General features: G+C 39.0%; 2 protein-coding genes across 2 annotated transcripts in view; both read left to right on the top strand.

Moving 5' to 3' along the window:
• The window catches only part of LOC103092368 (uncharacterized), a 1,666,349-nt gene that overhangs the window by 816,008 nt on the left and 837,135 nt on the right, over positions 1-13,206 (top strand). The window lies entirely within an intron of this gene.
• The window catches only part of LOC107652289 (carcinoembryonic antigen-related cell adhesion molecule 5-like), a 135,080-nt gene that overhangs the window by 102,241 nt on the left and 19,633 nt on the right, over positions 1-13,206 (top strand). Inside the window, exon 6 of the mRNA XM_056825347.1 lies at positions 12,593-12,868. Coding sequence (XP_056681325.1) covers positions 12,593-12,868 — 276 coding nt within the window. The remainder of the gene's footprint in view (positions 1-12,592; positions 12,869-13,206) is intronic.

Genomic DNA, 13,206 nt, shown 5'->3' with positions numbered 1-13,206 from the left:
GTGTTAGGACATACAAGCCTCACAAACAAATGCATAAAAAGGGAACTATTAAATACATATATAATAAGAATTACATTAAATTAAAGGCTGCAGAAATAAAGATTTAAAAATTATTTGGAAACTTAAAAATTTAATCCTAAAGAATGAGTAGGACAAAGAAAAATAAATAATTTCATTAAAGAGAATGATCAAGGGGCAGTTGGGTTCCTCAGTGGATTGAGAGTCAGGCCTAGAGAGTAGGTCTTAAGTTCAAATTTGGCTTCAGACACTTCTTAACTGTGTGACCCTGGGCAAGTCACTTAATCCCAATTGCTTAGCCCTTACTGATCTTCTGCCATGGAACCAATACATATTATTGATTCTAAGGTGGAATAAAAGGGTTTAAAAACTTTTAAAAATAAAAAGATAATGACCTGAAAGGAGGTAAGACACCAAAATTTATGATATGTGGCTCCAACTGTAGTTAGGGGAAATTTTACCTCTCTAAATAATTACATAAGTGAAATAAAGAAAAATGGAGATCTATGAATGAGGCATGCAACTAAAAAGAATTTTAAAAGAACAAAATTTTAAAACCAAATAAGTACCAAATTGGAAATACTAAAAGTCAAAGGAGAGATTAATAAAGCTGAAAGTAAGAAAATCATTGAACTAACAACTAAGAAAAAGTGCTATTTTTGAGAAGACCAATAAAATGGCTAAATTATTGGTTGTTAATTTTTTAAGGAAAGAAAGAAGAAAACTGAACTACCAGTATCACAAATGATTAGAATGAAGTGATCACCAATGAAGAGATATAAAAATAATTATTAAAAGCTCTTTTATATGATTATAAGCCAATGAATCTGAGAAAGTTGAATTTAAATGGCATACCATTTGGTGCATGTATATCTAGTATTTATATTACTTCATTGTGTATGCGACTGTCAAAATTGAACTTCTTTTTTGGAATACAAAAGCAACTTTTTGATTTTTCTGCAAAATATCTTATATCTGAACCTCTGAATGGTCTTTGAGGTAATTGGTGAGTTCTCTCTTCTCTTGTCTTCCCTGCTAGAAGATGCTGTAGGAGCATTGTGAGTCCATCCCAACCATGGTGTGGTTACTCCTGGAGTCCAGTAGATCTGCCTCTTGTCAGGATTGTAGTCTAAGTCTGGCAACCAAAGAGGCTTGGGAAAGGGATGTTATGATGGCCACAAAATGGTAGAATGGACAGAAAGTCAGACTATTCCCATGTGAGGGAAATAAAATTAAGTGTGTTCTTCTCTAGGTTAAGCATCCAACCTATACCCCCAATTAAGAATGGAATGTGTAAGCAAGTCTGCTTTAGTTTCAAGGTCTTCTTGATCTTTTTCTTAGATTTAGAAGGCAGGCCTGGTGAGTCTGGGAGATTAGAGGTGTAAACGCCAAAACTGTAAGAATAGTTTTAGTGTTTTCACTTAAAATCTAAGTAAGTGGTTGCCATGGGAAATCCCCAAATATGAAAATGTCCAAGTCAGCTGGGATTTATGAAGATTTTAATTAATAAAGAGAGAAGGAATTAAGGGAAGGGGAGAGAGAGAGAGAGAGAGAGAGAGAGAGAGAGAGAGAGAGAGAGAGAGAGAGAGAGAGAGAATTAATTTAAAATGCTCTGGCTCAGCCTGAGACAAGCAGTAGATAAAACTTTGGTCAAAGTGACCTACCTGAGCCTAAGGGAGAGAGTCAGTCTTATCACTCACCACAAGACCAAGTCCAAGAAAACTCCAGTCTTCCACTGAATCTCCTGAACTGAGTTCAGTATCTAACTCAGTTCACCTGAACTCTGAACTCAATTGCCTTCTGACTTTTTAACCCTTCCTTTTAAAGAAATTTTCTCTCATGTCACCTCCCCTAAATTTTCATCTCTACCAATCACAGTAGATGCTTTTGTCCAGGACTGCCCATTCTTAGTTCTCACCTTTTTTGGTTCTCACCTTCTTTGGTTAGATTATATCTTCTGAGTACTTCACACCTCTTTGTTAAGCTTGACTTTTGTAAGTTACTTGACCTTTTTAGGTACTAATTTAACCTTTACAGGTACTTAACACCTTTTTGTATTAGATCTAATAATAGATCTATCTTAAGGTTCTAGCTTTACTATAAGGTATGAGTTAGGGACTTTCATTGTTCAATCAGGAGTCTACAACTTTGTCTTCCCCTAAGGCACTGTCTGAGTAGGGTGGAAAAAATTTTAAAGTTCTCAATACATTCCTGATTCTCGTTAGACCAAGTATTTCCATTGTTACAATAAGGGGATAGCTAAATCAAATCTTCTAAAGTATAGTCCGAGTAGTTTTTAAGATTCACAGAGGCCAGGGGCAGCTGGGTAGCTCAGTGGATTGAGAGCCAGCCCTAGAGATGGGAGGTCCTAGGTTCAAATCTGGCCTCAGACACTTCCCAGCTGTGTGACCCTGGGCAAGTCACTTGACCCCCATTGCCTAGCCCTTACCACTCTTCTGCCTTGGAGCCAATACATAGTATTGACTCTAAGACGGAAGGTAAGGGTTTAAAAAAAAAGATTCACAGAGGCCTCTTGTACTCCCAGACTAAGGACATCCTGACACAACTCAAGAAACAAGGAAGGCAGTAGATCAGTCTTCATACCTGTAGAAGCTAAGACAGTCACTTTGAAGACATGGTTCCCTTCACATTACCTCACCCCTCCCCATTAGGGTTTAGTAAGGAGCTCATGCTATATATCTTGCTATTTTCTGATTGGGGTGGACTTCACACCTAACCTGTGTCTCCTTTGCCCTCCTCTGGATCAAAAGAGTAGGCACTTGAGGGAGAGGGGGTCCCTCATTAGAAACCTCTATAATGATTGTCTTTGTGCCCATGCATTGCATTTGTCCCACCTAGGCAGGTGCCCTCTCTCATGAGAAAGAAGAAAGAAACTTCTGTCTCTTTTACTCTCCCTTTGGGACTCCAGGTTTTTAATTTGAGTGGGCGAGAACTCACATTTATTCCACACATTTGGAACTGACTGAAGAGGCACCTGATCTGGCTCTGGTTTAGAGCAGCCTGCTCACAGAGGAGGTAGCCAGGAGAGCCAGTCAGCTGACCACAAGCAGCAAGCAGTTTTTCAGATTTGAACTGTGGTCTTTCGGAATCTAGGCCCTGTTATCCACTGAGCACCTCACTACTCTTCATTGCCTATATTTTTAAGATCATTTATATAGCATTGAGATTCATTGTTTTTTTCAGTGTTGTAATTCACTGGTAGATGGATCTGATCCTGAGGACTTTTTCATAGGGAACTCGTTTATGGTTTCTTCAATGTCTTTTTCTAAGATTGAGTTATTTAAGTATTCTATTCCTAATTCTATCAATCTGAGCAATTCATCATTTTGTCAGAATTCATCTATTTCACTTACATTTCAATTTTGATGGCTCATAATTGCTCACAATAAGTGCGGAGAATTTCTTTAATTTCAACTTCATAACTAACTCATTCATCTTTTTCCTTTTTGCTATTGGTAATTCTGATTTCATTCTTTAATCAAATTAATCAATGATTTATCTATTTCATTGTTTTTTATTTTAAAAAACAGATCCTAGTTTTATCTAATTCTGTTTTCTTTACTTTTGATTTTATTAAATTATCTTTTGATTTTAAGTATTCCCATGTTTGTGTTTAATTGGACATTTCCTGATCTTTTCAGGAAACTGAAGTCAGTTGTATCCACAGACAGCCCTAGAGAGGCTAAGATGCCCTAGATCACACTAGATGTCAATTGATACTCCCTGAAACTTCTTGGAGTAATGAGCCAGATTCCTTCCTGTCCTTCTAGTACTACCTAGAGGACATAAGAAGCCCTATAGCAATAGATCTGAGGCCAGAGATGATTGAGCCAGCCTGATTTGCATCTTGATCACATTTGGGGCAAATATTGGAGTCCATCCTCAACCATGATGGGATTAGGTTGGATGTGAGCCTGTTTAAGGGTCTTAGCACTGTTGTTAAGTCAGTACAGGAATCCTGTTCAGTTCAGTCTCCAAGGCATTCCAAATAATTCTTGGAACAGAAATGAGCAGATAGTCAAGTCCATTAAATCTGGATCCTGTTTGACCTGTGGAGTCAAGGAAAGCCGCTGGGGCTGTTTCCTTGAGATACAACTTGCTGACAGCTCTCCTCCATCTCTCTTTCAATTAATCTCCATCCTGCCCTCTCTCTGTTCCCTTTGCTGCCTCCCCATTCTTTTCCTCTCTGTCTTCCTAGATCTTATCTCTTTTATTTTGGGACTTCAAAAGTCTAGGTCTAGCACCTTTTCTTCTAAAAGCAGACAAATAAAAACTGTTTCCTAGAGAAAAAAAATGTTTAAAAGAAAAGGAGGAGCAATGAATAACCCTGAAAAGAAGAGCAATGAGATATACAGGGCAGTAAATACTGTGAAAGGCAAGATTAGGGAAGGGAGAGAGACCAGGGCCCTAGAAAAGGTCAAGGAATTGAGGAATCATATTGATTTCTCTCCTACATTTTGGGAGGCAGACTAGGAGAAAGGAGAGTCAAAGGCAACCCTATCCTACTCTCCCACCTTTTTGACAAAAAGAAAAATAGAAGATTTCCCAATCAGAGTCACCAGGATTCCAATCATAATCCCAGCCCCTTCTGAAAAAGAAGCCATTACTCCTCTTAAGAGCTGATCTTTGGGGGCAGCTGGGTAGCACAGTGGATTGAGAGCCAAGTCTAGAGAGAGGAATTCCTGGGTTCAAATCTGGCCGCAGACATTTCCTAGTTGTGTGACCCTGAGCTAGTTACTTAACCCCCATTACCTAACACTTCTGCCTTGGAACCAATACATAGTATTGATTCTAATGCAGAATGTAAGGGTTTAAAAACAGTTGATCTGGGATAGAGAGACAAGAGAAGAAAATGGAGCCTGAATGTTGCAGGTAGGACAAAAGAAACTGGCAACATCAGAGAATAGTCCTTCTCTGGTCACTATAACCCACTGAGCATACCTTTCCAAGGTCATTATAACTCAGTCTTTGGAGAAGCATTTCCTCTCCCCCTCAAGTCTTGTCTTCTTTGGAATAAGCACCTCTAGTGCCCTCAATTGGTATTCCAATTAAATATGTGCTCTGCTTATCACTCCCTATTGGCTACATATTATATTTCAATGTTGTTAGTCTGGCATTAAACTGTAGCTCTTCACAAAATGGCAGAAGGCCATTCAGATACTTCTGGCCATGCATTGCATGCTCAGACAGCCTGGGTCTACCTTTGGCATTCAGACTCATATTCTGTATTTCCCTCCTCTGAACATTTGTTCAGGCTATGTTCAGGTTTGATAAAGAACTTTTATAGATGCTCTCATTTGATCCAACAACACAATTAGGGAGAGATTATTATTCCCATTTTACAAATGAAGAATTTGAAACCCAGATAGGGACTTGCTAGTAAGTCACAGAGCCAGTAACATCCTGAGATAGGATTTGAACTCAGGTCTTTCTCACTCTAAATCCAACATTAGTCATTATGCCATGCCAGGCATTGGATCCATTGAGATTTCCAAGGCACCTTCCAAAATGTCCAATTATGGCCTTGTTGCCCAGGAGCATACTCAGTGTTCCTTCATATTCGCTCCGCACTTCAAAAGGTGGCTATTTGACCTCAGATTTGTCACCTTCCTGGTCAGTCCCACTTGGCTTTACTGGATGCAAGTCGGAGGCTCACTCTTCCTCACCATAAAGTTCCCAACAGGGACCCAAGGACTGAATGCAAACTCTATCAAAATAACAAGGAGAAAGGTCAAGGAAGCTGAAATATTTCTAATTTATTCCTACCAATTTGGAAATTAAACCCAAGACCGCTGACCAAGGATGACCCAAGAAGTAAGCCTGGTGAGCCTACTGGATGTGCCCCAGAGATGGACCTTGGACACATACCTCTCTCAATGGCAAGGCCTACCTGCCAACTAGTGATAAAGAATGGGATCTACTTGGGCCATGAAGGCTCAGGGAAAATTAGTCCCCATTGGCTTAGCTTCCTAGCCAAAAAGCATATCTGAGCTTGAAGACCACCTTCAACATTCTCATTCTCATCTTGCAGGGCAGGAAACTCCTAAGGAAAAGGGAGAGCCCAAAGCAGGGAATTCCAGAATCTTCAGTAAAGGGTATGAACAGCTTCCTGGGGTGCAAAACACAGTCATTGGCATGAGAGATGTTATTGTGGGTTAAAAATCTCTAGACTTGAACCAGGTCTCTCTTGACTCCCAGGCTGAGGCTTTTCCTTTTGTAACCTGCTACTAACTGATCTATTTCCACTCTCTGTTAATCCTTTTCTTTCCTCTTCAGAGTTAAATTTTTTCTTTCTGAGCACAATCTCCCCATAGCCTGTCCTTAGTCCATCCTCTCCAGCCACCACCAATATCATCAACAAAGCATAGAGGTAAGAAACTGTAACAGTTAAAAGGTAGGGGAGACTGAGGCAGGTAGAAATTAGTTTCTCTCTGCAAGGAGTATTATATTTTATGAGGTTTATTAAAGGTTGATAATTTAAGAATATACAAGTAAGAAAAAACATGTGCCTAGGCCAGAGGCCTAGACAAGACCTCACCTACATTATGGAAAGAGTCACATCTGCCGCAAAACGGAAGTCTAAAAGAGACACAAAAGCCTTTGCAATCAGATTAAATCCCTTTTCTATCTTGGCCCACCTGAAAATTTCTGTGAGATTACAAAGCATTTTGGGAAAGTGGAGCAAAGGCTTGTGGGGATTGTAGTCCTGTATTCAAGTCTATTTTTTACAATTCCTCCGTTTGATCATTTGAAAAAAAATATTTTTTTCCAAAGGATCATGAAAACATAATCAATTTAAAAATTACAATAATTTGAGGATAAGAGAAAAATAAAAAATAAAACCAATAATTGCTGAACACATTGACAAAAAGCCAGTTAGGGGGCAGTCCCCTTTAGCATGAAAGAATACATACAAATAAATGTTCAATCAACCACACCCAAAGTTCAATTTTTGTGCAGCTTGTGGTCTGGAGGCTTCTTCATGGTGGCTTCTCCAACAGTTCAGTTCTGAATTCAGAGAGGTAGCATCTTCTTTACCTAAACTTCTTCTCAAAAGGAATTTAAACTTTGCAATTTAAATAATGATATTTTTTTTACATTACCCCCATTAAGTGGGTGATTGACAAATACAGAATCACTTAGGGATGCATGGCTGAGGTATGAGGTATATGAATCAATTGGTAAGAGATATTAAAAAGATATCAGAAAAATCCAAATTAAAAAAAAGAAAAAACTGGATGAAAATATAGACCATCAAAGTCTTATGTGTAAAAATTCCAAGTGAAAAGAAAAATAAATCTATAACAGGTCCTTGAATCAGGGCCCAATCAAAATGATCTAAGCAATGATGCATTTACCCAATCAATAGCCAGGACTACAGAAAGTTACCACACTATGAAAGGCAGAAAAGAAAGGGACCAGATTATAGAAGCCAAGTAGGAGCCAAGTTTGGGGATACTTGTCTGTGAGTATTTTCAGAGTGAGTGTGGACACAAGGAAAGCCTATGTCTAACAATGTTAAACACAGTAACCTCAAGTCTTCACACTAGGTTCAAGATGTTTGTATTGGCCTAGAGGTGCATCAATCCATCCTGAATTGGCTTTTCTTTGGCTCTGTGCAATGGCTCTTATGTATATAGCTTGTCCTGGAATCAGACAGAATAATTAAGCAATGTCCCATAATTTTTAAATAATTAGTGGCATCGTTTTTATAGTCTCTAGCTTTTAAGGGCATGCATTAGCAAATGTATCTTTAACTTGTAGTACTGCAAAATCAAAAGGTTAAAGAAAATCTTAATACCGGTGACATGTGCTTCAAATATAAAAAAGAGAAAAAAATAAAAAAAAACTGAAAAAGTATATTGCACATGCAAGAAAAATATAATAATAAAAGAGCTTTAAAAAATTCAAAAATTTAGCTTATAATCATTGACACTTTGTGTCAGCTAAGAAAATATAAAATATAAGGCTTTCTTACCAAAAATGTGATCCATTTCCTCTTTGTATCTGGCCATGATCACTGTGAGTAGAAAGCAAATGAATTGAGCAAGGTATATTTTTCTTTTTTAAAAATACAGTAGTACAAATATGTAGTTATCAAAATCCCCCAAATTCTCAATAGCCCAATTAATTACAATAGCAAACAAACACACTTTCACATTTCACATAAGTTGTATGACATTTAAAAGCCTATGAATTGATGGATATTTGTCACAATTTTTACAAATGTAGCAATCTTTCAACCTTGGTATTTAAACATATATTTTTAAACAAAGTAAAACTCATCTTGGGTTAAGAACATAATCAAGAAATCTATATATCATTCTGGAAAAAGTAAAATAGTGAGCTTATGAAGAGTATAAATAAAGGGGTGCTCCTTTTTGGAGGCTTTTTAGGGGTACAAATGCCCTGAGATTAACTGCCCAACTTCCATTCACATATTTAGAAATGCAGGAAGGTTGGGGGTTATAAATAAATTTCACTTCAGCTTCTATAATGGACCTTACCTCGTGGTAGGGGCAGGCAAAAATGACCAGAGATTGTTAAAAAAAGAAATTACAAAAATCATATTTAAAAAACCCTTAAAATAATTTGAGATATTTAGAATATTAACATTTCCAAAGGTTGTTATACAATTATAACCAGTACTGAAGTCCATTTATGTAATTTACAGAGTCAAAATAGAAAGGCTGTTTTGTTTTTTTTTTCATATGGGCTTATTCAATAATATTTTTTCAGCACAGCTGTAGGGGAAAAACAACAGAATTTTAAAAACTCAGTACATTAAAAATAAATTCAATCAACTTTCAGTGTAAGAGAAAAATATTGAATCCAGTAACATATGAACTTAAAATCACAAAGTTAAACCTTAAACAAAAAATGCAATAGAATACAGAGATTTTTATAAACCATTGGAGTCTGAAATGCCTTAAAATATAGCCTCTAGTCTTTAAAGTTCCTTAGGTGTGTTTATCCATTTAAATATCTATTGTCGAGATCAGACGAGATCGGGCGCGTTCAGGGTGGTATGGCTTTTCTATATATCTCCAACACAGCTCAGCAGCAAGAACTAGAAAGAGAAATCCCATTCAAAATCACCTTAGACAAAATAAAATACCTAGGAATCTACCTCCCAAGACAAACACAGGAACTATATGAACACAACTACAAAACACTCACCACACAACTAAAACTAGACTTGAACAAATGGAAAAACATTAACTGATCATGGATAGGACGAGCCAATATAATAAAAATGACCATCCTACCCAAACTTATTTATCTATTTAGTGCCATACCCATTGAACTACCAAAATACTTCTTCACTGATTTAGAAAAAACCATAACAAAGTTCATTTGGAAGAACAAAAGATCAAGGATATCCAGGGAAATAATGAAAAAAAACACATATGATGGGGGCCTTGCAGTCCCTGACCTAAAACTATATTACAAAGCAGCAGTCATCAAAACAATTTGGTACTGGCTAAGAAACAGAAAGGAAGATCAGTGGAATAGACTGGGGGAAAGCGACCTCAGCAAGACAGTATACGATAAACCCAAAGATCCCAGCTTTTGGGACAAAAATCCACTATTCGATAAAAACTGCTGGGAAAATTGGAAGACAGTGTGGGAGAGACTAGGAATAGATCAACACCTCACACCCTACACCAAGATAAATTCAAAATGGGTGAGTGACTTAAACATAAAGAAGGAAACCATAAGTAAATTGGGTAAACACAGAATAGTATACATGTCAGACCTTTGGGAGGGGAAAGGCTTTAAAACCAAGCAAGATATAGAAAGAATCACAAAATGTAAAATAAATAATTTTGACTACATCAAACTAAAAAGCTTTTGTACAAACAAAACCAATATAACTAAAATCAGAAGGGAAACAACAAATTGGGAAAAAATCTTCATAGAAACCTCTGACAAAGGTTTAATTACTCATATTTATAATGAGCTAAATCAATTGTACAAAAAATCAAGCCATTCTCCAATTGATAAATGGGCAAGGGAAATGGATAGGCAGCTCTCAGATAAAGAAATCAAAACTATTAACAAGCACATGAAGAAGTGTTCTACATCTCTTATAATCAGAGAGATGCAAATCAAAACAACTCTGAGGTATCACCTCACACCTAGCAGATTGGCTAACATAACAGCAAAGGAAAGTAATGAATGCTGGAGGGGATGTGGCAAAATAGGGACATTAATTCATTGCTGGTGGAGCTGTGAACTGATCCAACCATTCTGGAGGGCAATTTGGAACTATGCCCAAAGGGTGCTAAAAGAATATCTACCCTTTGACCCAGCCATAGCACTGCTGGGTCTGTACCCCAAAGAGATAATGGACACAAAGACTTGTACAAAAATATTCATAGCTGCGCTCTTTGTGGTGGCCCAAAACTGGAAAATGAGGGGATGCCCATCAATTGGGGAATGGCTGAACAAACTGTGGTATATGTTGGTGATGGAGTAGTATTGTGCTAAAAGGAATAATAAAGTGGAGAAGTTCCATGGAGACTGGAACAACCTCCAGGAAGTGATGCAGAGCGAGAGGAGCAGAACCAGGAGAACATTGTACACAGAGACTAATACACTGTGGTATAATCGAACGTAATGGACTTCTCCATTAGTGGCGGTGTAATGTCCCTGAACAACTTAAAGGGATCCAGGAGAAAAAAACACCATTCATAAGCAAAGGATAAACTATGGGAGTGGAAACACCGAGAAAAAGCAACTGCCTGAATACAGAGGTTGAGGGGACATGACAGAGGATAGACTCTAAATGAACACTCTAATGCAAATACTATCAACAAAGCAATGGGTTCAAATCAAGAAAACATCTAATGCCCAGTGGACTTACGCGTCGGCTATGGGGGGTGGGGGAGGGAGGAAAAGAAAATGATCTATGTCTTTAATGAATAATGCTTGGAAATGATCAAATAAAATATATTTTAAAAAAAATAAATATCTATTGTCCAAAGGCAGAGTGGTAAGGGCTAAGCAATGAGGGTTAAGGGATCTGGTCAGGGCCCCACAGCTGGGCAGTATCTGAGGCCAGATTTTAACCCAGGACAGCATGTCTGTAGGCCTGGCTCTCAGTTTGCTGAGCCACCCATTTGCCTCCCCAAAGTTGAATCTTTGGGCTGAATCTTTCTTCTGGCATGCAGGTGAAATCAATGAAATTACCAGAACAGTCAAAAGGTATCCTTTTAAATAGTCCATTGCTTAAAAGTCTGTTTGAAAAGTCTGTTTCTTCTCCTCTCCCTTTTCTCTTTCCCCTGATGTGATCCCTCCTCCTGCCCCAGTCCATGTGGAGCCCAGGCCAACCACATGGAGTCAATACCCCCATCCACTCGGAGGCTTAGCCTAAGGGAAAATTACTTGTACTCCTTTCCCTCTCATCTCTCCCCTCCGCCCACATGGCCAATACCCTTACCAGCTGGTCGCAATGAGTCCTGAGTGATCTACTCCAAGGATCTGGGTGATGAGCCATCTCGTGTCACACTTGTGGGTCTGGGGCTGGGGTGATGAGCTATCTGGGTCTGAGTTCAGATGGGTGAGAGACAGACCTCAGGGGTGGGCAGGGCCGGGAGCTGGAGTGCAGACAAACAGGGCTGGGAGCTCAGGCACCAGGTGAGAGGCCAGGAGCAGAAGCAGGAGCCGGAGAGGGCCGCAGGCAGGAGCTGATCAAGATGGTTTTCTAAAAGGCAACTTGGAGATACGTGGCTTAAAAAAAATCATTATCTAGGCTAAAAAATTTGAGAAGTTCTCATCCAATCTAGTAGTCGCCAAAAACTGTAACAGTTAAAATTTAGGGGAGACTGAGGCAGGTAGAAATTAGTTTCTCTCTGCAAGGAGTATTATATTTTATGAGGTTTATTAAAGGTTGATAATTTAAGAATATACAAGTAAGAAAAAACATGTGCCTAGGCCAGAGGCCTAGACAAGACCTCACCTACATTATGGAAAGAGCCACATCTGCCCCAAAACAGAAGTCCAAAAGAGACACAAAAGCCTTTGCAATCAGATTAAATCCCTTTTCTATCTTGGCCCACCTGAAAATTTCTGTGAGATTACAAAGCATTTTGGGGAAGTGGAGCAAAGGCTTGTGAGCATTGTAGTCTTGTATTCGAGTCTATTTTTTATATAACCCTGGCTTCTTGAAGTCCAGGCCACGGAAACAAAAACTCTTGATGGTCCTGCCAAGCTAGAAAGGCCTCAAATCCAAGCCCAGGTGCTGCATTAAGGGGTCAGATATCCCCTGTCCAGCTTGTCTCAGCACAGAAAGATTGAGCACCAGGGGCTTTGGCTCCATGTGAATGTTTTTGTCAGCCACAGAAACTGAAGATGAACTTTTCCTAAGGCCTGGAGGAGTTGAGGTCTGCACCAGAAAATCGGGTGTCTTTGCCATTGAAATCACAGGTTCTTGGTCTCTGGCCTCCAGCCTTGCCAAGGTCTTAAACAGGTCACTTCCAAACCAGGTATTTGGTTGTAAGGTAAGAAAAAGAACCAAACAGTCATTTTCTCTCTATTTTCTGCACAGCGCCACTGTCCAAACCTACCATCAGCACCTCCAACATTGCCCCAGTGGAGAACAAGGACTTCTCAATGACATGTCAGGCTACGGGTCAAAATCACACTTACCGGTGGTTCATAAACAATCGTGCCCCATCTGGTAGCAGGCTACAACTGTCCCCGGATAAGAGGACATTCACTATCCGCAGTGTCACAAGAAGGGAAAACAAAGGGCCGTATGTGTGTGAAATCAAGAACCCATTTTATAGCAATAGGAGTGATCCCTTAACACTGAATGTTACCTGTGAGTAAATTTGTTCTTTCTATATGGTGCATGCTAATAGCCTGGTGCTGTGTTCCCACAGGCCAGGCTAATTCAGTCACTTCTATGAGTGCTAAATATGTAGGCTCTGAGGTTTCCAACCCTCTTAACTTTTCAGGAGCCCAGATTGGCCTTGTCATGTGTTGTGGTGGAGGGTGGCCATCCAGGGTGCTGAACTGGAAGAAAGCCCTAAAATCTTCCAAGTTCAGATTCAAACAAGAAAGGTAGAGAATGAGTTGTTAATTAAAATTCTCAGCTCAAGGGAGGATCAGGGAGACAAAGAGGTTCCTGGTGATGGGTTACAGACTAGGAGATGCCCT

Source organism: Monodelphis domestica, chromosome 4 (genome assembly GCF_027887165.1).
Source record: "Monodelphis domestica isolate mMonDom1 chromosome 4, mMonDom1.pri, whole genome shotgun sequence".
In the NCBI taxonomy this organism is placed as follows: domain Eukaryota; kingdom Metazoa; phylum Chordata; class Mammalia; order Didelphimorphia; family Didelphidae; genus Monodelphis; species Monodelphis domestica.
The sequence above is the reverse complement of the archived record's forward strand: the minus strand, read 5'-3'. Positions and strand labels throughout refer to the sequence as shown.